This window comes from Sceloporus occidentalis, unplaced genomic scaffold (assembly GCF_023333645.1).
Source record: "Sceloporus occidentalis isolate IW3139 unplaced genomic scaffold, rSceOcc1.0.p SCAF_3, whole genome shotgun sequence".
In the NCBI taxonomy this organism is placed as follows: Eukaryota; Metazoa; Chordata; class Lepidosauria; order Squamata; family Phrynosomatidae; genus Sceloporus; species Sceloporus occidentalis.
In genome coordinates this window covers 26,058,975-26,085,292 of record NW_028316983.1, presented here as the reverse complement: position 1 = coordinate 26,085,292, position 26,318 = coordinate 26,058,975, and the positions used below count along the sequence as shown (strand labels likewise).

The following is a 26,318-nucleotide window of genomic DNA, read 5'->3' as shown; positions in this document are numbered from 1 at the left end:
AATCAGCTTCTGTATGAAGAATGGGGAAAACCTATTTTTAGTACAGGCAGTAAAATGTTTTGTGGCCACTCCTCCAAGAGAAAGATTGGCAGTTAGATAGGTCTCTGATCTGGTGCCTTGGCATAAAATAATGCAGTGACTTTCTGTTTACTTAGTATTAATGGGAACATATCTAGTGACTTTCAGTTATGTATCTACAATTTGTATTTGGCACTGTCTATATTCACTGACAAGGTGCTTATGACTGGAACCTACGTAGAATAGATTGCTGCTAGTTGTGGGCTGATCATAACAATGTGTCCAGATTCCTGTCCGCACATGCCATTTGTTATTTGGACTTCTTTAATTTGCCTGCAATGCTCTCTTGTAGCCCTGTTGCTAATTCACTTGCTTTTGACAGGTACTTGTGCTTTTTGGCAGAGCTGTCAATATTTTTCCACTCTCCTACCTGCTCAATTTCTTTCGCGACCACAAGATCACTCCCAAAATGATGTTCATCATGTGGTTTAGTGGTAAGTTAATGTATTTGCTTAAACTATTGTATTCTTGTTGTTTCTACATGTAGCAATCATGAAGTGTCAATGGGCTAGACTTGCCTCATTATCCACATAACTCTAGATCCCTGTAGTTTGCAGTCAGCTGTTTCTTTACAGTAGAATAGAATAATAGAACCATAGAATTGGAAGAGACCTCAATGGCCATCCAGTCCAACCCCTGCCATGCAGGAACTCATAATCAAAATATCTCCGACAAATGGCCATCCAGCCTCTGTTTAAAAACCTCCAAAGAAGGAGACTCCATCACACTCTGAGCGAGCATGTTCCACTGTCAAACATCTCTTACTGTCATGAAGTTCCTCCTGATGTTTAGGTGGAATCTATTTTCCTGTAGTTTGAATCCTTTGCTCTGTGCCCTAGTCTTTGGAACAGCAGAAAATAAACTTGCTCCATCTGCAATATTACATCCCTTCAAATATTTAAAGATATTTAAAAATATTTAAATATCCTATACCTCCTAACCAGAAGTTAAATGCTGCTACAGCAGTGGTTCCTAACCTGTGCTTCTCAGAGCCCTTAAGGCAGTGGTTCCCAACCTGTGGGTCGGGACCCCTTTGGAGGTCGAATGACCCTTTCAAGGGGGTTGCCTAAGACCATTGGAAAACATATATTTAATTACAGTTATGAAGTAGTAACGAAAATAATTTCATGGGTTTGGGTCACCACAACATGAGGAACTGTATTAAAGGGTCGCAGCATTAGGAAGGTTGGGAACCACTGCCTTAAGGCTACATGTGCACTTCACAGGCGTTCCACTGCCACTCCAGGAAAATGAAAGAAATAAACATGGAATGAAATGAAAGAATAAGAAACAAAAAGTAGTATCAAAATAAGAAAACCATTAACTTGTAAAACATAGGGTAGGCCTCTTAGGGGCTCCACCATAGAAATTGATTCTAAAAAGGGCACCATGAGTCAAAAAGGTTGGGAACTCCTATGCTATAGACTGCTGTATATGTAGATGGAGAAATAGCATTTAAATAGAGAATCATGGCACCTGAGAGCCTCTGGAGTCACGATTGCTTGTCTATATATAGATATATATGACCAGAAGGGCCCAGTGGCCACACAGAGGGGGCCACATGTGCATGGTTTGTAACTCCAGTGTACACAGTGCTTTCCAGATGAATGTAAACATTAAGCAAGATCTCTTCCCTGGAGGAGCTTACAATTTTAATTTCATTTATGTTTTAAATGTATTCATCCCCTAAAAACAATAGTTCTACACACTTTAAAAAAAGGGAGGGCACAGTTAAGTGGTGGAGTACATACAGAAGATTCCAAGTATAATTTCTGTCATCTGATGTGAAATTTTCAGATAGGATGTGATGGGAAATATTGCTGTTTGGAGACCTTGGAGAGGTGCTGCCAATCAGAGTAGACAAATCTGGGCTAGTTGACCAAGGTCTGAAGGTAATTTCATATGCGCATCAATGGTCAAATATGACATTTGACAAATAGGCAGACATGTGGTGTGTAGGCCACCATAGGCACACCTTGAAATCTGTGTATCAGCCACAGCTTTTTACTGCCCACCATCCTGGAAAATAGAGCTCAAGGAAACTAGGGCATTGACAGTGTTGAGATTAGGCTTCAAGCAACAAGCAAAGACATCAGACTGGATGGCATCAAAATCTTGTTGACTGGTAGAGACACTGGGAACTGCTTTTACTCTTTTCTTCTGTTCATTAGGCTTACGTGGGGCAATCCCTTATGCCTTGAGCCTCCATTTGGGCTTGGAACCAATAGAAAAACGGCAGCTTATTGGCACCACAACAATCATCATTGTGTTGTTTACAATCCTATTGCTGGGTGGAGGAACCATGCCTTTAATCAGACTGATCGATATTGAAGACTCGAAAGCACGTCGAAAGAACAAGAAGGACATTAACCTCAGCAAGACAGAAAAAATGGTAGGTTACTTTTATTCCAAGCATAAGCATGATTGATTCTTATCTTTCATACAGCTCTATGATTGCATCTTGAGAAGGCACTGTAGAATAGTGATCCCCTGAATATTGTTCTGCATTTAGATTCTCCATCCTTTAAGGCAGTGCTCGAAAGAGCCCTGTTTCACATTCAAGCAGTGCCCATAATGGAATCTAATTATCAGTCAGCCACCTTCAAGTAAAATAACCTTCCAACTGAAATTCAGATTTAGTGCCACCGGATGGGCTGAGTCACATATAAGTGGATGATAATAACACATAGACAGTGAGTCACACATCACTCAGAGAGGGCAGGGTGTACATTGCTGATAAGCACCAGCTGTAAATTACTGGCAGGCAGTTCAGATCTGGGGAAATGCATAACTAGAATCAGAAGAAGGTGGAAAGAGTTTCTGAAAGACCACAGCTTATTTAAGTCCTCTATCTTGCCAAAGCAGAAGCACTGCAAAACACTTGGTCCTACCTAAGCTGCTCTTTTGCAGTTATTCTGGGTAGTAAAGTATATTGAGAAAATGACTTCATTAAAAAAAATAGTCAAAATGTAGATCCACACTTTACGCAACTAAAGAATGTTCCTTGTACATACACTTGAATTATGTTAGTGTTCCCCACTAAAGGCACACAAAGGTTTGCATTTAATTCTAAATTAAACACTTCTACAAGCCTTGAGCTCTGTCCCCCCCCCCCACACACACACACACAAGGAGGAGATCAGAAACATTTGCCTCTTTTAAGCTCACCATGGTCCTTTATTATGAGTAATGGCGTCATTAGGGGGGTGCGATCTGCACTGGGTGATATCCCAGAGAAAGGGTGACACCTGGCTGAGCACCTCCCACATCCCTGCCCCACGTGTGTTGCAAGCCAGGGAGGAAGAGGGCTCAGTGCACTGAGGAGTCCGCTCTGGGCAGCTACTCTGGCTTTCCATGCTCAGAAAGTAGGCAACCCCTTGGAGTTCCTTCCAGATCAAGGGGAGCAAGGCGGAGCAGAGCAGAGGTGGCCATTGACCACCCCTGCAGCCCTTTGCAGAGCATTTGTCCATTGGTTAGGGGCTGCTGAGGAAGTCTGTGTGCAACCCACATGTGGTCCTCCTGCGGCAGCTGTAGACATGTTGGAGGATGCCTTCAGCCAGCCACCTTCTTCCCTCCCTGCCAAACCCCTGACACAGATCTTTTGGCCGCTCGCCCAGTTTCCCATGAGATCACTGTTCAACTGGGCGGGGGGGGGGGGGTACCATCAGTGTGGGACTCTCTGGGCTGATCCTTTGTGGCAGGATCTGGAGGAGCACACCATTGGGGTGACGGGGTAGAGGGGGTCTGTGAGGCCGGGGGGGGTGGGCACTGCTAGGCAGACTGCACCCCAAAGGACGTGGAAATGGGGAGCTGGATGAAGGAGGTGGCATCCTTAGGCACAGTTCCCCCTTTCCCCACTGTACCAAGGTGTCTGACTGCTCCCCCACCACCACCCAGGCTTCTTTTTGGGGAGTGCCACTGTACCACCACCACCACCACCACCACCCCCCCCCCCCGCCTGGTGTGGAGGAACCCGAGGAGGCAACCCTCGGATGGGTGGAAAGGCTGCAAGGGGACACGGGTCTGTGTCTTAAAGTGGGGGAGAGGTGTCTTCCTCCCAGGCAAAGATATCCTTTTGCGCAACATACAAAACAACCCCATCTGGGGCGGGGGCTTCCAAGGGAGGGAGGGAGGGAGGGAGGGAAGTTCTTTCAGGGGCGCTGAGCAGCATTAAAAACTAACCTTCTCCATGGTGCCCATGGGGGGGGGGGCTTCCCATGCCCAGCAGCTGAGCTTCCAAAAGTACAGGGAGACCAAGGAGACTCCCTCTCAGGTGGGAAGAGGCAGTGGGACTTGGAAGTGGATGGGGGGGGGGGCTCAGCAGATCCTCCAGATGGGTCAAGATCCTGCTAGGTCCAAGGGTGCCCACTCCCTGGGAAACAATGAGGCTCCCAACCCGTTAGTGGGTTTGAGGCTTCAGGAGGTGGGCCCAAAAGGCATGCCCTCTCCTCCTTACCCTGCAAGGTTTTACTCATGAGTAAAGCAGCACAGGGCAGGAAGGTGAGGGTGCACCTTTTTGGCCCTACCCGCTGAAGCTCTGCCCCCACACCAGGTGACACCCAAGGGTGGGACACCACTGGTTATGAGCAAACCCCACAAAACTGTGTTTATGGTTGACAGTTGTTCAGGAAAACAAACCAACTGCAAATTATGGTTAACTAATCTGGCATTTTTCTTTCAATTGAATAGGTGAGCTCAGATCCACAGGCCAAACCCACACCACTCCAGCTGTCTGGCCTTATTCAGATGGCCACATCCCCTTCCCAAAGACACAATTTTTGGCAGTTTTTCACTGTTGAATGGATTCCCCATCCCAATATCTCTCCTACATTTTAGTTACTGACAGTAAAGTCTTTAAGATAAAATATGCTGATATTTTTCGTCCCAGTAGAGAAATGTGTTCAGAAACACAGATTTAAAGTGTCTGGTATTTTGTTTAAGAAACCCTCTCCAGCAAAACCCTCTTTGCTTCTCTTATTGAAATTTCACCAACAATTCCCTTGTCTCCATCTTTGCATACTTGAGGGCAAGGAAAGGTTGGGTCACAGTCACTGAAAGAAAGAAATTGGTAGCATGAGCTTTTATAGACTGGTAGACGGAAGTCTACGAAAACTTATTCTGCCAACTTCTTTCTTTCAGTTAGTCTCAAAGGTGCTGCAAGATCTCTCTACATCATTGTTATGTTTTGGATGCTTATAAACTGTTTTATTTTGGCGCTATTTTGAATACAATTGTTTATTTAAATGTTTGGCTTGTAGCCATATTTTGTTTTTATCTATAGTTTAAGCTGCTTTGGATCCCATGTTGGAGGAAAGATGGGATATAAGTAAATACCAATAATAAATCAATAAGTATTTAAACTTTGCTTTTAAAAAAGAAAGAAAAGAAAACTGTGATGTTCATTTGTCAAGTTCTGAGTCTACTTCTAGAATTTGCACTTCTGTGCTGTAGTACAGTTACAGAATATTTAGAGTTGTAGGCATACTGTAGGATGCACATGCCTTTCTTTTTAGAATATTACCCAACCACTATTCAAGGCTTTGGGTGCAAATCCAAATAAAGAGAAAAGCAAGAGGCAATTAGTGTCACATAAGAAGGAAGCAGCTCCTCAGAGATAACGCTTGCTTGCTTGCTTGCTTTCCACATTTGGCATAATGATGACCACTGGCAGTCATAAGAAACCAAAGCCCTGCCCAGCTATTCATCTGAACATACAGAGGGCTAGCAGGGTTGGGGACATGAGTGAAATGAAAGCTATGCCACTGACATCCCCACTCCCTGGAAGTAAATTAAGGTGTTGTCTTTCTTCTGAGTGCTTGAGGATGTTGGGAGAGAGGAGTTTACATGCTATGCTTTGTTGTTGAGCACAAGTATTTGACAACTGCTCTGTAATTATCTTCAGCTTTATGCAGGTTGAAAGATCTCAGGAACTCTAGTACGGTTGGCTCCTGCTCACAGGAAATTTATAACTAAGGTCCAGTTTATGTTTGAGGGATTGAAGACTTTGAGGCCGTGGCTTGAAGCAGGATTAATTCAAGTCTTCCATAATCCTCAGTGCACAATGAATGCAGTTTTTGGCAGTGGTATTCTTCAAGCTGATGCTTCATTCTCTGGCTATGTTTTTTATTTCCTCTCATTGACTTCACTAAATAAAGTAAGGAATTTGGGAGAGGCTAAGGAATTATTGAGATTTCTATTATTTTAAATCTAGACAGTCATTCTCTGATCTTTGCAGGGTAACACCATTGAATCTGAACACTTGTCTGAACTCACAGAAGAAGAGTATGAAGCCCACTACATAAAGCGCCAGGACCTCAAAGGTTTTATGTGGCTTGATGTCAAATACTTGAATCCTTTCTTTACCCGGCGGCTCACGCAGGAGGTGGGTTACATTTATGTGAAAACCTCAGCAGGTTAATTTGCAGCCTAATTTCAAGCCCCAAAGCACAGTTGCCACATTTAATTATCCTTTTGCGTCTTAATAAACTGTGGTATGAAGAGCCCTCTTCATCACTACAAAGCCAATCAGTGTACAGAGCTCCATCCTTCATGGAAGTTAAAAAACTAGCTATGAACTGCAGCTAACTTTAACTTCTGGGTCCATCTGAACCAGGGAACCTTATAGTTAAATAATCCAGATTAAGAAAACATGGTTTAAAGTTGGCATAACATTGTGGCTTGTTTGACAGCTATTTGTCAAACTTGTGAAAAGATAAGAATGAAGCAACTGTGTGTGGGTGCATAAACTTTGTTCATATTTCAGCTTTGTGACCTTGCAAGTCAATTCTAATTTATGGTGATTGTATCATTGGATTTTCTTGGTAACATTTATCCAGAGGAGGTTTGTCATTGCCTTCCTCTTAAACTGACAGATTGTGATTTACCCAAGCTCAACCAGTGGTTTCTGTGTTCAGATGGGGATTCGAATCCTGGTCTCCTAGGGTCCTAGTTCAGAACTCAGCCATTACAGCACCCTGACTCTCTGTTTATTTAGCAGAACTATGATTCCTCTAATGTAGACATGGTAGGCTTCCGCTTGCTATGTCTCACATGTTATGAAGGCAGGTATTAATTTCTTATAATAAGGAGCAAACCCCCTAATGTAATGTATGTTGGGGCGTAGAGAGATGTGCTGTGTCCACTACAACCATGGGCAGAGTTGATCCATGCAGGCAGGACGCCACAAGAAAGCTCTTGGAGAGACGTCTGCAAAGGCATCAGGCTGAGAACGAAAAATTCCTCCCACGCAGGCTCTAGCCTTGAGCTCCCAGCTTGAAGAAATAAATACTGCTGAACAGCAAGGCTCTCACTCAAAAAAGAGGGCTTTAATCACTTGTTGCAAGCTATTTACAGGATCGCACAGAGTACCAGACAACCGTCTTGGATACTCGCAGCTCTATATACAGACAAACAAAGTGCTTCGCCAGTCACCAACCACAACAACCCAACAACGGAGATAATTACCCTCTCCCTTTTATAGGTGGTCTTCTGTGAAGTCATGTGGTGTCTTGCCACCAATGAAACCTTGCTGGTTTCATCCCCAGTGCAGGTTGCATCATACAGTATCCCATGATGCACCTCTGGCTGACTTCACCTGCTGTGTATGTTGCATCAGATGTCCCATAATGCATAGCTTCCAAATGCTGACTCATGCACAGCTGCCACTTGAACTGTGGTTACCTCCGCTCCAGTTCCACCTAGTGGCCACATCCATGTCATTTCCAGGCCAAGTGTGCCTAGAAATGCTGAAAAGTGTTCTAGAGAAGTGGTCAAGATAGTTTTTATTTTAAATGAACCAATGGATGAGGAAGAGACAGAACCGTACATAAAACTGAAGCACTGTCTCATGGTCTCCTCCTTTCCTGCTGTGGTGGAGTGTGGATAAGTGCTCTGTAGAAGCAGGTAGTCTGTGGGTATAAGGCCAGGACCAACTGGTCTTTCTGGAAAAGGGCCTCAGGATCTGTTTCAGGGTTGGCCTTCCACTGGGGCAGAGGGATGATGCTATGTCGGCTCAGAGTCTGGCGTTATTTCCCCTCTTCATCAATGTTGTCCACTTCATATTTGTTGGTGGCATGGTTGTAGCTCACAGCCACAGCCAAGATCCACTGCTCATCCCCATCAGCTGCCTTGACACAAGCTGCCACCTTGTCCCCTGGTTTGGCCACATAATCGCTAGAGGCAGGGATAGCACCACAGAGTGGGGGAGGCTTTTCTCCAGGTTTCCCAATGACAGTGTATTAGTTACTAAATTCAGAGAAGCTATCTTAAAGACTGCACACTCCCAAATAAACCTGCTTGTTGGTTGAGATTTTTAGTTGAGATTATCCTGTGTTTGCTTCCTTTCCACACTACACTGTGATTCCACTTTAGCTGCCATGGATACACTCTGTTACCAAGAAAAGCCACCCCGGTTGTATTGCGCAGAGGGGCGGGATATAAATAATAATAATAATTATTATTATTATTATTATTATTATTAAGAAATCCTGGGGTTTGTAGTTTAGTAAGGGACTATCAATCTTTGACTGAGAATTCTAAATAAGCTATAAATCCCAGGCTCCTATAGAATAAAACCATGGCAATTAAAGTGTTATCATTGTGTTATAAAGGTTAAAGCACCCCTCCAGAAAATACTTTTAAAGGGAATTACCGGAGAGAATTTTCTCTGGCAATGGAATTTTTCCCCTGGCAAATTTGCTTTAGTCTTACTTTAATTGTTGCCATTGTTGTCTGTCTTGTTAACAGCCTTGTAGCTACAGTTAACCCAGGCTTTTGGTGTAACCTCCTAGTCCCTAATGTCACCAAATCCTTTGTCCCCAGTTTATTGCAGCCTCTGCTTCTACTCTGAGTGTGGTGTCTGAGAGGAAGAAAGGCTTCCAGCAAACCAAAAACAATAATGTCAGTTATGAGTACTGAGTGTGGAAAGAAGAGACAGTCTCCCCTTCCCTCAACAATTCTGAGGCAGCCTGGAAGCACAGTTCTCAGTCCTTCAGCCTGAGACTAGCTGTGCACCTTGGCTTCCAAAAGGGCTGTGCACCTTTGATGTAATGATGCAGAATTAAATATTTAACTTTTTCAGTTTATATATTTACTGTAATTTTTCTTTTGGTTTAGGACTTACATCATGGTCGCATACAGATGAAAAGTCTCACCAACAAATGGTATGAGGAGGTGCGACAAGGCCCCTCTGGATCTGAAGATGATGAACAAGAGTTGCTGTAACTGGAGGGAGTACATGAGCTTATGCTGATAGCACCAAAAAAATTAGGAAATTTATGAAGATGAGCTCAAGTGTTGTACTCAGGATTGTATTCAATATACATCTTGGTAAGCTAGCCATCTGGAGATTCATTCTGAACAAACAGCTGCAACATGTTTTGGAGAGAAAGACAGATCTCTAATGCCAAATTTTGGATTGTCTGGAAGTTATGCTGAATCCTCGAACAGTGAACACCAGCTGCATTGGGATAATTAGAAAATGGGTTGTATTGATTAACATTTGTGCTGTATTTATGTAAGAGGGATTCTATAGGACAGCATCAGAAAAATTTAGTGCACTTTATTCTCTTTTTATTTCCTGATACACTGGCTTTGGAAGTCACAAGGATGAATACTGTAAACTGTATGAATGATGAGCAAGTAAATTATTATTTGAGATTCACCTTTAATTTGCTCTCTTTGTATATTATGAACTCAAGATGCAGAATAAGAACACTGCTAGAAGGCTGTTATTGTGCATGAACAAAAGCACCTAATTAAAGCCTCATAGTCTCTGAGATTTCAAAGTATTTTGCCCTCTCCCTCTCTCTTTCTCTCTCTCTTTTTTATAAGGTTAATTGCACTGCTGAGCTTTCTTTGAAATCCACCACATGCAAAATTCACCTCCCTTGCTCCAGTAACTTCAGAAAATGTGTATAGCATACAGTGACAGAAGGGCAGGCTCCTTATCAGCACTGCTATCTTGAAGCAAATAGCAAGCATTGCATGCTTGGAACCTGCTTGCTCATAGAGGCAAATGAACTAAGTGATCCTTTTTCTTTCAACCAATCTATACTAGTGGCAGATCTAGTCAGCTCTCTGACATTGACTCATTCAAACATTTGCTCTATCTATTTAAGTATTGCCTAATCTACCTAAGTGGCTTGAAAGATCTATCTGCACACACAAAGACATTACATGATAGGATTCTTGGGGCTGTATTACTACAGTCAACCTGTGGGAGCATCACTTGCTTGTATGTTTTCTCTGCATGCAAACCTCCAGTAAGTAGAAGAATCACATGTCAAAGAGAAAGATCCTAGCCCAGACTTCGTACTTTTCCATATGCCTCCTGAATCATGATATATTTATATCCCACCTTTTTTCCAGTCCAAAACTCAAAAGCAGTTTACAAGTTAAAAAGAAAACATGCAACCTGTATGCAGCCCAGATCCCAGCTGCGCTTATGCAGTAGCTTTCCAAAAATCAGATTTTGCTGTTTTTGAAAAGCCGCTGTGGTCCAGGCTGCATACGGATTGCATTCGCCCACCAAGTGCAATAACGTCTGTTTTTAAAATTAAATGCACCTTTATCCTATCAGGGATAAGGTGCTTTAAAAGCAATTGATAATCTCCTTAGTAATGGTTTTATAACATCCTTTTTCAGACAAGCTGAAGTTCTGCCATGTTTTACCAAGGGATTACCCACTCCTACCCACTCCGCCAGTCTCCCTGTAGCTTTTTTAAAAATAAGTCAGGTAAGGCAGGGGTCTAACACACATGTGGTGGCTCTCATCTCTCCAAGGATCCTGTCCATATCTTCATGTTGCACAAACTGAAAACTATTCATTGCCACTGGGCAGGAAGGGGCCAAAATTAGATCTACTGGGTCTGTATCAATTATGCTATCCAAGTCAAAGTGGATATGAGTAATTTTATCTGCAAATTGCCAGACAAGTTGTTTGGTGCAGGCTGTTGGGTGGTCTGGATTTTCCTCTCTTGGACCAGTGTGTAAAAGACCCTTGACCACTCAGATCCTGACAAAACAGCTCCTGTGACTGGCTTCTTGCAGCGAATAGAAGCAGAGAATAAATTTGTCTTTGCTGCCTGTATTGCCATAGAGTAGGCCCTCAATCAGACCCTCTCTGAGCTTTCTACCAGCTTCGCTCTAGACATGTTCTCACTACCACCTCCCTAGAAAACTGGGGAGCCAGTTTGGCCCCACTCCATGAGAGGGGATGCTCAGGAGTGATTGTGTCCAAATCCAGAGGTTAGCGAGAATTTCAACATCTCCTGTGAAGGCACCAAGAGCCATCAGGAATCCATCCAGATCTATAAGCCTCTGGGGTGGTCCATTTTAATGGGTCTCCCACCTCTGCAGAGGTTCTGAGACCCAATAAGTCTAAACCCCAACCAGGTGGTGATCTGGCAGAACTATCAATCATTTCTCCATACCCAGATCACATTCACCCTGCCCGGTATAGGAAACAAGGTCCAGAGAGTGTCCAGCAGCAGAAGGCCAGCTACCACTTGGGACAGCCCCATGGTTGTCATGGCAGATGTGAAATCCTGACAGGCTCCTGCATGGGTGTTGAAATCCCCCAGCACTACAAATTGGGGAGGATTGCAACACCAACTCCAAGACTACCCCGGCTGCTCAGGAAGCAAACCTACTGAGCAGCAGGTGCATAGTACAGTATGCCCGCATCATATGCTGCCGTGCCATACTTGGCTTTCATACCCAAATCCCGAAAACTGCAAGGTAGAGCATCTGGTCAAGGGGATGGAATTTCGATAGACTATTGCAACTACATCTCCCAGGTCTCACCTGCTGCTGAACAGAGAACCCTAGTGGACAAAGCTAAGAGAGATTAACCCCCCTCCACATCACATCCAACCAGGCCTTTGTGATACATACCAGGTCATCATGCTCATCAAAGATCAAGTCCTGAATGGCAACTGTTTTCCCATTCACCAACCTGGCATTCCTAATGCTGATGTGACTTAAAGTAAGCACAGATGCTTTTCTTTGCACACCATCTCAGCAGGTTTTTGTACTGCTGTTTTGTGATTTGGAGTGCCAGAACATAACAGTCGGCAATATGTAAAACATGAAGGATATTAGGTTCAAATCCTTTCACAAAATTTGTCAAAGCCTGCTCTGCTCATCAGAGGAATTGTGGTAATAGACCTTCCCTTCTCTGATTAGATGATTGAAAGGGTTTTTTAAAAGTCTTACTACTGTGGTTTGAGTGTTGGACTATGACTCTGGAGACTAGAGTTCTAATCCCCACTTGGCCATGGAAACCCACTGGGTGACCTTGGGACAGTCACATTCTCTCAGCCTTAGAGGAAGGCAAAGGTAAGTTCCCTTTCAACAAATTTTGCCAAGAAAACCCTGCAGTAGTGTTGTCTTAGGGTCACCATAAGACAGAAATGACTTAAAATCACAGAATAACAACAACACTTTTTTATTATTAGGTCTAATTCAAAAGGTGCAGAAATAAAGGAAGCCAAGATCTGTTGCTCAGTTGTGGCCCAGGACTCTTAAACATTTTCTATGCAGACTGACTCTTTCCAACCAATTTTTGCTACAGGCCAGCTGATCAGCCCTCAGCTGGACAGGAGAAAATAACACTTTTCTAGAATTGCCTCTTCATCTTACAAACTGGATGCAGCTGGAACTGCTGTTTCCTCACTGCTAATAGCAGTGGGGAGATAGTGGTCTTTGTTTCACTGAGTGATGACAGAGCATCTTGTCATTTAGCATCTCCCATAAACTATGCTGATGCTCTTGACATCACTGAATAGTAAGATTTTTTAAAAAAATAATAATAAATATATGTCCATAGGTTTGGATGTGCAGATTTGGACCTGCCCCCATCATCTCTCTGGGTAAAACGGTTGACTACTTTTCTTGTAGGTAGAATCATAGAATCAGAGACTCATAAAGTTGGAAGAGACCACACGGGCCATCCAGTCCAACCCCCTGCCATGCAGGAAATCCAAATCAAAGCATCCCCAGCAGATGGCAATCTAGCCTCTGCTTAAAGACCTCCAAGGAAGGAGACTCCACTACACTCCGAGGGAGTATGTTCCACTGTCGAACAGCCCTTACTGTCAGGAAGTTCTTCCTAATGTTGAGGTGGAATCTCTTTTCCTGTAGCTTGCATCCATTGTTCTGGGTCCTGTTCTCTGGAGCAGCAGAAAACAAGCTTGCTCCCTCCTCAATATGACATCCTTTCAAATATTTAAACAGGGCTATCATATCACCTCTTAACCTTCTCTTCTCCAGGCTAAACATCCCCAGCTCCCTGAGTCGTTCCTCATAGGGCAAGGTTTCCAGACCCTTCACCATTTTAGTCGCCTTCCTTTGGACACGCTCCAATTTCTCAATGTCCTTTTTGAATTGTGGTGCCCAGAACTGGACACAATATTCCAGGTGGGGTCTGACTAGAGCAGAATACAGTGGCACTATTACTTCTCTTGATCTAGACACTATACTTTTATTGATGCAGCCTAAAATTGCATTGGCCTTTTTAGCTGCCGCATCGCACTGTTGACTCATGTTCAACTTGTAGTCTACTTGGACTCCCAGATCCCTTTCACATGTAGTTTCATTCAGCCAGGTGTCCCCCATCCTATATCTGTGCATTTCATTTTTCTGCCCTAAGTGCAGTACCTTACACTTAGGATGATTGTTCTTCTGTTAGCTTATTTATGTAAATCAACAAGCAAAAGAGAGATTCCAACTGCAAAACAGCCCTGCAGGAATGGAAGGTAGAGCATGATTTTATCAGCCTTTTTCAAATTGCTCAGTTTTAACAATTCAGACTACTAGCATGACTACAAGGCCCAAAATACAAAAAAGACAGCAATACAAACAGGATAGTGAGGAAAAGAAAAATTATTTTGGAAATCTGGATGCTACATTGTTTTGATGATTCATATATCTGACTCACAGTTTAAATAAACATGTGGCCCTCCAGATTATGGACAGCTGTTCCCATCATATTTAACCAGTGCAGCCAGTAGTAAGGTTTGATGAGAACTACTGTTCAGCATCACTTAGAATGCCACACATTTTCATTGCCCGTTTAAATGGGAAATATGTTGTATAAATATCTGTGTTTCTAGTTAAAACCTAAAGATTGCATTTCAAGTGGCTGAAGAAGAACCTTTGTTAAACCATAACTTTTTTTGTGTTTTATAAGATTAACCTCTGCCTATTTAATCAAAAATTGGAGATGAGAACATTTGTTAAATTGTTGGTTCTGCACTGTCCTGTCTTCCCAACCATTACTGGGCACCATTACAGATAATGGGGCTGGCCTTACCAAGTAGCTGCAGTCAGTGCTTGAACGCCACTAGTTTAAAAAAATTCAATTAATATTAGTTCCTTATGCACTTGCAAAGGTATAACTGAATTACAATCTCAATTGCTCATTCTGTGCAATAACTGCAATGTAGTTATTGTAGTTACAGTTTAGTTATTTAAAGGGCTGAGCAGGTATAGTCTCACTAAATGGTGGAGGGAGGATATCTCATGGTCCAAGTCCAGGCTGGTACTGCTTGTTTATTATCTCTTGCAGATTTTGAGGCAACAGAGGTGGTTGGAAGGAGGAAAGTGTGTTTTGCAAGTGGCTCCTAGCAGGTTTTGAATTTTAGTAATGATTTGATCTACTTTTGAGAACTCAAAAGTGATAATAACAATATATGGTAAATATATTGTTATAATATCAGTTTTTATTTTGAAGCTGGAGTCAGAGTTGGTACATTTCTGCCAACTATGAATCCATGCAAAATTGTTTCCAACTCTGACTTCATAGCCATGCAAAACAGCCATTAACTTCTGCTAATAACTTCTCTTGCTGATTTAATTTGTACCTCATCCATGATCATTAAGATAACATTATGCATATTTTACTGTTCCTTCCCTATACAGAAATGCACCATGACCTTTATATTCAGATGAGTATACTCAGAGACATGCACATACTCACTGCTAGCACAAAATGGATTCTAATTGCTGCAAACAATAACAATGCACTTATGGCCATTAGGCATTTTTTTCTCATCACAGAATACTACTGTAATCAAATTAACAAGTCTGTTGGTTTATTGGAAATACATGCTTGTTACATGCACATTAAAGTTTATTTTTATTGGTAAGTGAAATACTCTTTAAAATTTATATTTCAATTTCTTAAAAATCTTAATGAACTGATGCTTTTTTTAAAGTACTGTTTTAGAGGCAAGATACTCTGGATTCTGAAGTTGGCTGTATTCCTTGTTAAACATATAAATAGGATGCTGAGGAAGAGTGTCTAATGTTGGAAATGCTTTGGAAAGTTACTTTTTTGGACTATAACTCCCAAAATTCCCTAATCAGCATTACTACTGATTGCACTGGCTGGAAGTTGTAATCTAAAAGAACTAATTTTCCAAGTTCTGATTTGGGAGTAAAAAATATACAATGGGCTTGATGCTTTATTCTTTCTTTCTTTCTTTTTCTTATATCTTATTTTCCTGACAACAATCATGAAACGTAGGTGAATGTTATTGTGTAGACTGCTGACAGTGGCTGAGATGGAGAGACTGTGGATTTCTCAAGTCCACTTAGTGAGTTTGTGGCAGGGCTGTGATTCGAATTGGAAACTTTCCTTCTTCAACTTAACTTGTTAGGCATTAGGCTGTACTGATCAAGTGGATTTGTTAATAGGTTGTTGTTGTTGTTGTTGTTGTGTGCCTGTAAGTTTTTTCTTACACTGATTCTAAGACAAATCTACCACATGGTTTGCCTTAATAAAATTTATTCAGAGGGTTTCATCATTGCTTTTTTCTGATGCTGAAAGAATGCGACTTGCCCAAGGTCACCCAGTGAGTTTCCATGGCCAAGTGGGGATTCGAACCCTGTTCTTCTGTAGCCCTAGTCTAGCACTCAAATCACTCAATCATGCTGGTTTGTCTATTAATAATTTAGGTTTATTAAAATAATAAAACTTAAAAATATAACTTGAGGACAGATCACATCCTGTCCTTTCAAACTGGTGGTTGTTTTTTTTATTCTAGCCAAGTTTAGCACTTTGAGGCAGGACAAGCAGAGGCAGCCTGACTGGCCCACTGAAAATCCTGGCTGAAGTTAAGACTGGTACTTGTGCTTTTGTATACATGGTGTGCTTCTGGACATCAGTTGGCGGCAGAAGAAACAGAGTGCAAAAGGGTGGTGCTTTTGCCCTAATGCCCTGCTTATGGGCTTCTTCTATGCAATTACTTGGAAGCTCTGTGAACAGAATGCTGGACTAAATAGGCCTTTGGTCTGATATGTTAGGGCTGCTCTTATGTGTTGTGATTTGCACAGTCCCAGCTCTAATGAGTTATACTTGATCTCCCTAGTAATGGTCGAGCAGGTGATACAGAAACACACAGAAGAAGCAGAAACTGGGGAGCATTCAGTGGAATCTATGGAAGAAATTGGAGACATGTCTCAAGATGCTAAACAAACAAACAACCACGTAGCTCTATTAATTCAAAAAGCCCAACATGTTTGTGTACCTGTTTTAAGGCCTTCTTCAGGGGCTATATAAAATCATAAAAGGGCAACATGTAAAATACATAACAACAACAACAACAACAAGGAGCCCTGGTGGCGCAGTGGTTAAATGCCTGTACTGCAGCCATTCACTCAAAACCACAAGGTTGCGAGTTCAAGACCAGCAAAAGGGCCCAAGCTCAACTCAGGCTTGCATCCTTCCGAGGTCGCTAAAATGAGTACCCAGACTGTTGGGGGCAAATTAGCTTACTTGCTAATTAGCTTACTTGCTGTTCACCGCTATGATCTTTGGAATAGCAGTATATAAATAAAACAAATTATTATTATTATTATTATTATTAATCCCATTGATATGGTGGCCTATGGCTGGTCTGTACCTATGCTGGAATCAAGGTTCAGAAATTTCTGTAGCAGGAACTCTCAAACCATTTACTGGACAAGTGAAAATATATGAGCAAAAAGTAAAAGTTTATTTATATCTTTTAAACAGATGATATGGGGAAACAGGTCACATTCAAGGACACATACAGTAGATGTGTCTGTAACTGTAAACTCTGAGAAGGTCTCAAGAGTACATACAGGCTAAAATTTGGGCCTTTTAAATTAATCATCATTTATACGATTTTCAAACTTTGATTAGTGCAACATGTACTTTCAAGGCCAAACACAGCGCTTACCAGGCTTTCCTGATCGGCTGTTTTAGAGATAAATCACCTCTAGTGGTATAGCATTTATGTATATACCATATGCAACTTGCTACTTAGCAAGCCAAATGTAACCATGGCCTAAATGCAACTGCTGGTCCCCACTATAGTAAACCCATTGAATCAATGGAGATTTTATAATTTACCCTGTTTGTAAATTCTTTTATTTCAGTGAGTTTACTCTAGCTGGAACTAGCAATGTACTAGCACTGGCCTGAACAAAATGATCTTATAACTAAGTGATTCTCTCAAAATCTGCCTTTTTACTAAACACATATAATCCTATTGATTCATTATTCCCTTCCCATTTCTGCTGCATTATTGCTTTCTTATAGCTTTGTGAAAGATGCAAAAAGTCCTGTGAAATCTTAACTATGCAGGAACCTTCTGTCATGCACTTTGGTCATGTGTTGCCCTCTAGTGGTAGTTTTGAGAAAGACAGTAGATAATCATCCATTGAGAAGATTTAAAGCATATCAGTTAATTGATGTATTCAGAAAAAAGTCTTCCTCAGTGTCACAGCTTGAAGCAGTGGTGCTTAATAACTGTGTTGAAGAAGCAAGCATATTTCGTTATTTTTTGCCTTCTACTCCCTTCTTGAAGTCAATTAACAGCAGACTCAGGGTAACAATACATTATAATTTAAATGAGCAAATAGTCTTATGGCAGTTTAAGGAATAATTGATCATTACATAAGGTTGATGGACTGGAGATCACTTCACCAGGTGTCAGAAATTACTTTGACTTTATGATTTTTATTGAGTTTAATACTCAGGCTTCCTACAGCCTCGGCAGGGGTGGTGGGCCAAACTGAATAGTCTGTTCCAGGAATCTACAAAAACTGCGATTTTCTGATCTCTTAACTCAGCAGCAGGAGAAGAGAGGAGGGGTGGACTCTTGCCCTTCCCAGTAAGCTCAGGCAAAGCAACTTGCTGCAGTCTAGTTTTTGTGTTCTTTCTCATTAATATTGTTTATTGTCTTGTGTAGTGTACCAGCACAGGTTTTAGGGTTAGGGAGCGCACACCATGTACACGTTCCCTAACCCTAATACGTTCTGGCTGTACGATAATGTCGGCACCCTATGTACATGGGCACCACCATTATTATGTCATGCACGCACCGCGTCCAAATGGTGTGGCATGTGTGTAACGTCTTTGCACTGCCCCAGGCTGCTTATGGTGGCCTGGCTGTGGCGTGAGAAGGAGCTCTGAAACGGAGCTCCTTCTGGGCGCGTGCCTCGTTCCCGCAGCCACAAAATGGCTTTGGGAACGATGCCAGGGAGAAAGGGGCCGAGCGGTCCCTTTCTCCCAAGGCTCTGGCTCCCAGGGTGTCCAGGGGCATGAAGCCCCAAGGACACCCCTTTTCCAGGCCACAGGGAAGCAACATTTTGCCACTTCTCTGTGGCCTGGAAAAGCACTGGATTGGGGCTTCTGGGCTGCCAGTATGGCTGCCCTGGCCTCATCAGAAAGGGGTGGCTGCGGACCACCCCTTTTCTGCGGTCTTTACAGGGCCTTGACTACCTTCTGATGCTGCTCAGCCAAAAAGTGTCCTGGTTTTCATCTGTGAAACATTGGGGAGTGAGGTATAGCAAAGCCAGCTGCTAAGGTAAGACAGCAACAGTTAGCACTGTGAAAATCTTTCATCCTTGTTCTCTTTTGTGTTGCACCCACACTTTGGTTTGGTCCCAGTTTCATATTGGATTGTAAGACTTCTTTTTCTTTCTCACAATAAAATAATTTGCATATTTTAATGTCCTCCTCTTCCTCCTCCTCCTCCTCCTCCTCCTCCTCCAAAAATTTATATTTTTCATACTGAGTTGCAATACCTTTTTTTCCACAAGAAAATTGGTAGGTATTTGTGAATATGTCTAGAATCAAAATGATCACATATTTGGTAATCCCACCCCCACCCCACCCCCTCACCCCCAGTATATTTATTTTTGTATACATTATTTTCCAATGGCTAAAATGTTTATATGCACATTTTTAAAACTGTAGCCATTGTTAAATTGTGCTCATTTTTTAAATGTACATATGATTGTGGGCTTGTTCCCATTCTTCAACACAAGCCCCACAAATGCGCAGATTTCTAAGGCTGGATGTGTTAGCAATTTCAGCAGGTATAAAATAGATATCTATGTCTTGAAATAAAAAGCCAATTAATTATTGGTCACCCCCAGTTGCAGCTATTTTTACAGTCAATTTTCCCTTATATTTCTGAGTCATTGAGTGGACTCAGCAAACAGTACAACATTGGAATATGAGCCTGAAAGACTAGAATTTGAACCCCCATGGAAACCTACTGGGTAACCTTGGGCAAGTCACACTCTCTCAACTTCAGAGGAATGAAGGGGCAAAACCCTGTATGAGCCAATGGGCTTTCATGGCCAAGTAGGGATTTGAACCCTAGTCTCCAGAATCATTGTCCAATGCTACTGGAGTTAACATCTGTATTGCCTATTTTGTTTTATTTTGCATTATGTCTGAGTGGAGTTTTTCCCCATTGTATTTTAGTATTTTAAATTATTGAATAGTATATAAATGTTTTATTCTACAACTGTTTGTAAAACACCATGTACATGGATGGTGCTATATAAATAAACAACAACAACAACAACAACAACAACAACAAATAATAATAATAATAATAATAATAATAATAATAATAATAATATACAGCCAATCAGAATAATATCTATGGTGGCCCTAATTCTTCATGAATTCAACTAATTCCCTTTTAAAGCTGCCCACATTGGCAGGCTTCACTACATCTTGTGGTAATCAAATCCACAGTTTGACTATGAACTATGTGAAAAAGTATTCCCTTTCACCTCTCCTGAATCTCTTCACCATTTAACTTCAATGAGTGACCCCATGTTCTAGTATTATGAGAAAGAGAAAAGCTGCTTTCAGCTTTCTCCACACCATGCAAAATTTTCATGTCTCCTTTTACTTACTCCAGATTGTAGCCCTAACTCAATGCTAACAGGTCCTTGTCTGAAAGTGCTCCTGAAGACCCAGAGGCTTGCTGAAAATATATGTGACATTTCTCTGTATTGCTCTTGGAACACCCAGTGGGGCCAGGCCCTTTCAAGCAGTCCCAGGAAGGGTGTTCTTGTCATGACGTCTTTGAGCTGAAGCAAAGAGCCTTGGCATGTTGGCTGCAGTGCTGCATTCCTGTTCCTAATGACTGCCATTGCTCAGAGGTTCCAGTCGATTAGTTAAAAGAACCAGAGCAGCTCCCATTGGTCATTTTAGCCTTAAGGCCCTTCCGAAAGCGAGCAGCATGTGCTGCCATTCATCTTCCTTGGAGGTGAAGATGCCCTTGGTGATTCTCTTTATAGTTCTGAGCCTGTGAGAAATTACACTGCCTGCCAACTTTTTTAAAAAGCAGAAGAAAGTCTTAAGACTGGGGGGGGGTGTTTTACAAAGAGCAGGACAAGAACTAGCACACAAACGTGTGTAGTTTAATCGGATGATCTTAAAATGCAGAGAGATGCAGTCAAATGGCTAGAGGAAATTTCCAAGGAATTCAGAGGAGACCCTTGTGTAGATGCAAGATGTCTGGATGTGATTAGGCCTATCTGTGAGTCCCCTGCTGAGGCCTTGAAACAATGGCGGGCGGGGGGGGGGGGAGATTCTCATTCACGTTGTTCTCCCCACCTCTAATTCTTAAGCTGTATATGTAGGGAAAGACTTCCTCATCTTTCTGTATTCTCCTGCCTTGGTCCTCCTCTAACATCTAATTCCAATGCAGGTCTACCATTAGGAAGGATGAGGCTATCACCTCTGCTGGCAGATGCTTGGAGACATGAATGACGGATACCACAGAGCCATGTCACACTTGTGAGGGGGGAGCAGAGCTGCTTATGCCCCAAGGCCTGTTCTGCACCCCCTTTGTTGTTGTTAGCTGCCTTCGAGTCGACCTCGACACATAGCGACCCTGTGAATGTCTCCAAGACCCCCATCCTCTGCCTCCTTGCTCAGGACCTGTAGACTCAGGTCCATGGTCTCCTTGATGGAGTCTGTCCATCTGGCATATGGCCTTCCTCTCTTTCGATTTCCCTCTACCTTCCCCACAATCTTTGTCTTTTCTAATGCATTATGCCTTCTCGTGATCTGACCAAAGTATGACAGCCTCAGTGTAGTCATCTTGGCTTCCAGGGAGATTTCCAGCTTGATTTATTCAAAGACCCATTTGTTTTGTTTTTTTTGGCCATCTGCGCCATCCTGAGCACTCTTCTCCAGCACCGGATCTCAAATGAATTAATTTTTTTCATAGTTCAGCTCTCACATCCATACATGGTAATGGGGAATACAATGGTTTTGACAATTCTTTTAGTGATCAGCTGTATATCTTTTTAGGATTTTGACTAGCTGCCCTTCTCATTCCTATTCTTTTTCCAATTTCTTGACTATAGTCTCCATTCTAATCAATGTATGACCCAAGGTATGGGAAATCTTTAACTATTTCAATTTCCTTGTTAGCTACCCTCTAAATTAGTCTTATTGCCCTCAGATGTGTACATGACCACATCCTGTTGCCAGCATCAAAGAACACTTTATTTTCCATTCCAGTCAGCTTCATATCTTGTCCTTTGCCACGAGATGAAAATGTCTTGGGTTGGCCCTTTTCACCTCTCTTCTTTCAACTCACTGTCTCTCTTCCCACTTATCCCATATTATGGTAAATGGGGTAAGGATGGAAAACTGGCAGAAAAGAAGAGGTGTTTTTGCCTGATGTTGTATGTGACTGCATACCCTTCAACTGTTCCAGTTTGGCAGGTCCTGGTGCATCTTCTGTCATCCTGCTTATTCAGCTGCTTTTAAAATGTCCCATTTCCTTACTTGTCCTCTCACTTTCCCCTTTTCTCCTCAACTTACTTCCTTCGGTGCAAACTGAGTTTAAATTTAAAAAAACTAGTTTGCCTGCAGTTAATTTAGATGGGGGAGAAAACAAGAGAGATCTTGCTTTTCATAGTAGACTTAGGCAAAAGCAAATTGTTGCAGCCTCTCCTATGACTTTATCACAGATGGGGAAAATGGGGTGGTGGTGGTGGTAAACAGGCATTATCCAGTGATATTCACGCAATCATGGAGAAGATTTTCACATGCATCCCAATTAAAGATGACTTATCCCAGGAATAACCAGGGAATAACAAGCAGCAAATAATTCATTGGGAAATCTCATGAATGATTTGTTGCCGGTTATTCCCAGGATAAGTCATCTTTAATCGTGATGGTGTGTGAAAATCTTTACCATGATCATGTGACTATCGTTGGATAATGTCCGTTTAACCCTCCAATTTTCCCCATATGATAAAGTCTCTAGATTGTATGTTCTTCCTCAATCATAACTTTTGCTATCTTGGCCAAATGTGTCCCAGTCTTCATCTGTGAAATGTTGGAGGGTATGTCCTGTGTTAGGGTATGTCTCTGCATTGATGTATGTGTTTTTCTTACATGTTATTGGGGAGGGGTGATGCTTCTGAGTTTTTGGTCTGTATTTTTTGCTTTTCCCTTTGCTTCTGGGGTTTTTGTTATTGTTATTATTAATGTTTATTTATGTAACACCATAAATTTACATGGCACTTTACAGACATAATCAATTCAATATTAAAACCTGCCTAATCAAGATTAAGAAAGCTGCCGAAATGAAAAGAATTAAAGAAGAAAAGTTAACTAAACTGAATGAAGAATTGATAAAAACAGAAAAAAAAAATTAAAAGAAAACCCTAAGAACCCAAATATCTTAAAAGAGGTCAAGAACCTACAAAAACAGATATCTATTATTTTGGTTGAACAAATGGAAAAGAAAGCAAGATTTGTGAAACAAATTTTTTTTGAATCGGCTAATAAACCAGGCAAACTATTAGCTTATCAAATTAAGAAGGAAAGAGCAAAACGTACAATAAAATTATTGAAGGTGGAAAAGAAATGCATTACAGATCAGAAACAAATTAAAGATAGTTTCCTAAATTATTATAGGGAATTGTTTAAGAAACCATTAGTGAAAAAGAATAAAATTGAGAACTATTTGAACTCGGTAAACATAACAGAAATTGAAGAGGAATACAAAGATATATTGAACGCAGAAATAACGTTAACAGAAGTTGTACATGCCATTCAAAAAGGGAAAACAGGTAAAACCCCTGGTCCGGATGGATATACAAACGAATACTTTAAGACCTGTATGGAATGCCTTAGTGAACCCTTGATGCAGGTGATGAATGAGGTTTTAAAAGGTAAAATGCCACAGACATGGTCCCAATCGACAACAGTATTAATCCCAAAAGAAGGGAAAGATCTGACAAATGTTAAAAATTATAGGCCTATCGCTTTGTTAAATTCGGATTATAAAATTTTCGTATCTATTTTGGCTGAGAGATTAAAAAAAGTATTAAACAATTGGATTCATTCAGATCAAAGAGGCTTTCTCCCGGGAAGAATGATAAAAGATAACATTAGAGTATTACTAAATTTAATTGATATTCATGAAAAAAGGATAGATAAAAAACTGGCAATGTACTTTATTGACGCGGAGAAAGCTTTTGATAACATATATTGGGATTTTCTGTTTGCGGTATTAAAAAGGATGAGGATTGGAGAGGAATTTCAGAGAGCAATTGAAACAATTTATAAAGATCAAACAACTTCACTGGTAATTAATGGACAAAGAACTCCTATCTGTAAAATATATAGAGGGGTAAGACAAGGATGCCCTCTTTCACCGCTTCTGTTTATATTAACGCTAGAGATACTATTAAGTCAAATAAGACAAGAAAAATTAATAGAAGGATATAAGCAAGGAGGGGAGGAGTATAAATTAAGAGCGTATGCGGATGATTTAGTTCTGCTAATTTCGAACCCGATAGAAAGTATTGAGTTATTATTAAGAACCCTGAAGAGATTTGGGAAAGTAGCAGGATATAAAGTAAATATCGAAAAAACCAATATATTGACCATGAACTTGGAAAAAGAAGAAAACAAGGAATTACAACACAAATCAGGTTTTCAACTGGCCAAAATGGTGAAGTACTTAGGGATTTACTTGACAAACCAAAATAAAGATTTATTTAAAAACAATTATGAAAAAATGTGGAAAAAGAACAAAGAAGATTTAAATAGGTGGAAGAAATTGAGTACATCATGGATGGGGAAAATTGCAATTATTAAAATGGCATTATTGCCGAAATGTATTTTCTTGTTTCAGAATCTTCCGGTAGTTACCAGTGACAAAATATTTCAAGAATGGGAAAAAGAAATTACTAAGTTCATTTGGAACAACAAAAAAGCAAGAGTAAAATTAAGGACTTTACAGGATTCCATAGACAGAGGGGGGTTAGCGGTGCCCAACCTGAAATGGTATTATCATGCGTGTGTTTTAGATTGGGTAACAGACTGGATTAACATACAAAATAGACGCATAGTAAATCTAGAGAAATTTGAATTGAAATATGGAATCCATGGATATCTGTTTTATGATAAAATCAAATTAGACAAGAATTTTAATAGTCAGATGATTAGAAGAAATATGTTAAAAATTTGGAACAGATATAAAAAGAAATGGTGTACCAAACTCCCACTTTGTGTTTCCCCAAATGAGGCATTATATAAAAGAGAAGTCCTTAAAGAAAATCACTGGATAACATATAAAGATATAACTAAACCACGAGGAGAAGAAAGGTTGTTGAAAACGCAAGAAGAATTAACTGATGAAGGGTACTCGTGCAACTGGTTTACTTATAGGCAAATTAGAGAACGTTTTTTGTTGGACATCAGGACTAGTGGAATCGGACCAATGGATAAGGACTTAGAGAAGATAATGATAAACCCAAAGAAAAGAATCTCAAATATATACAATCTAATTAGAAAATTTGAAATGGAGCAGGAAATAGTAAAGGAATATATGGTAAAATGGGCGCAGGATTTAGGGGAACAAATTGATCTGGATGATTGGGAAAGGTTATGGAAGACTAAAATCAAATACTCAGCCAGTGTGATGTTAAAAGAAAATGTGTACAAAATAATGTATAGGTGGTATCTGACACCCTACAAGATGGCAAAAATGTTTAAATTAAGAAAAAACAGCTGTTGGAAGTGCAAAACGAAAACAGGTACTTTTTTACATTGTTGGTGGTGGTGCAAAAAGGTAGAGACCTTCTGGAAAAGAATTCATAAGGAAATTAGCAAAATAATAAAGATCAAGTATAAGGTTAAACCCAGGCTGTATCTCTTAAACATGACAGATAACTTAAATTTAAATAAATCCCAAGATAAACTACTATATTTCCTCACTGTAGCCGCAAGAATAACTATGGCCAAATACTGGAAGAAGGATATGACTCCGACTGTGGAAGAATGGAGATTTAAAGTCATGGAAATATGCGAGATGGAGAAATTGTCCGCTATAGTCGGTAATAGAGATATGGACGGATTTTTTGAAGTTTGGAATATGTGGAAAGAATACTTATGGAAACAAAAAGAGAGTATGACTTTACAAAATTTTGAATGATAAAAAACCATCTCTTCTCTTTTTCCCTCCTTTAGTTAAAGTAGATGTGTATGGGATAACGTTCCCAGGGAAGAATGATGTATAGTTGATTAGTAGTAGTTCTCCATTACTGATATCTTGTGATAAAGATTCGATGGTTGGATTAAATACGGATAAGAAATAGTTAGTATAATGTATAGAGAGCTAATATTAGAAGGTTTTGGTAATAGCCCAAGGAAGAGGGAGGTTAGATTGTAAGTTATAGCAGATAGTTTAAGAGCTGGAGAAATAATGAGGATAAGGTTCCTATTTCTATTTTAAAAGAAAGTTTGAAATGTTATGACGATTTATATGTATGGATGTATCTTTTTTTGTAAATAAATAAATAATAAAAAAAAACCTGCCAATGACATACAATATAAAATCATAAAGTATAAAACTATACAGTAATTAAGCAAATTATACAATTAAAATACAAAACTGTAAAAACAGGTAATACACATAATCAAATCT

General features: G+C 40.7%; 1 protein-coding gene across 2 annotated transcripts in view; it reads left to right on the top strand.

The window, feature by feature from the left end:
- LOC149315666 (sodium/hydrogen exchanger 8) overlaps nt 1–9,820 on the top strand; it is an 84,987-nt gene extending 75,167 nt beyond the window's left edge. For both annotated transcript variants that reach the window (XM_089513848.1, XM_089513847.1), the window contains 4 exons: nt 401–512; nt 2,250–2,470; nt 6,314–6,460; nt 9,193–9,820. In XM_089513848.1, coding sequence (XP_089369974.1) covers nt 401–512; nt 2,250–2,470; nt 6,314–6,460; nt 9,193–9,300 — 588 coding nt within the window. In that variant the 3' untranslated portion in view covers nt 9,301–9,820. The remainder of the gene's footprint in view (nt 1–400; nt 513–2,249; nt 2,471–6,313; nt 6,461–9,192) is intronic.
- Nucleotides 9,821–26,318: the final 16,498 nt, after the last annotated feature.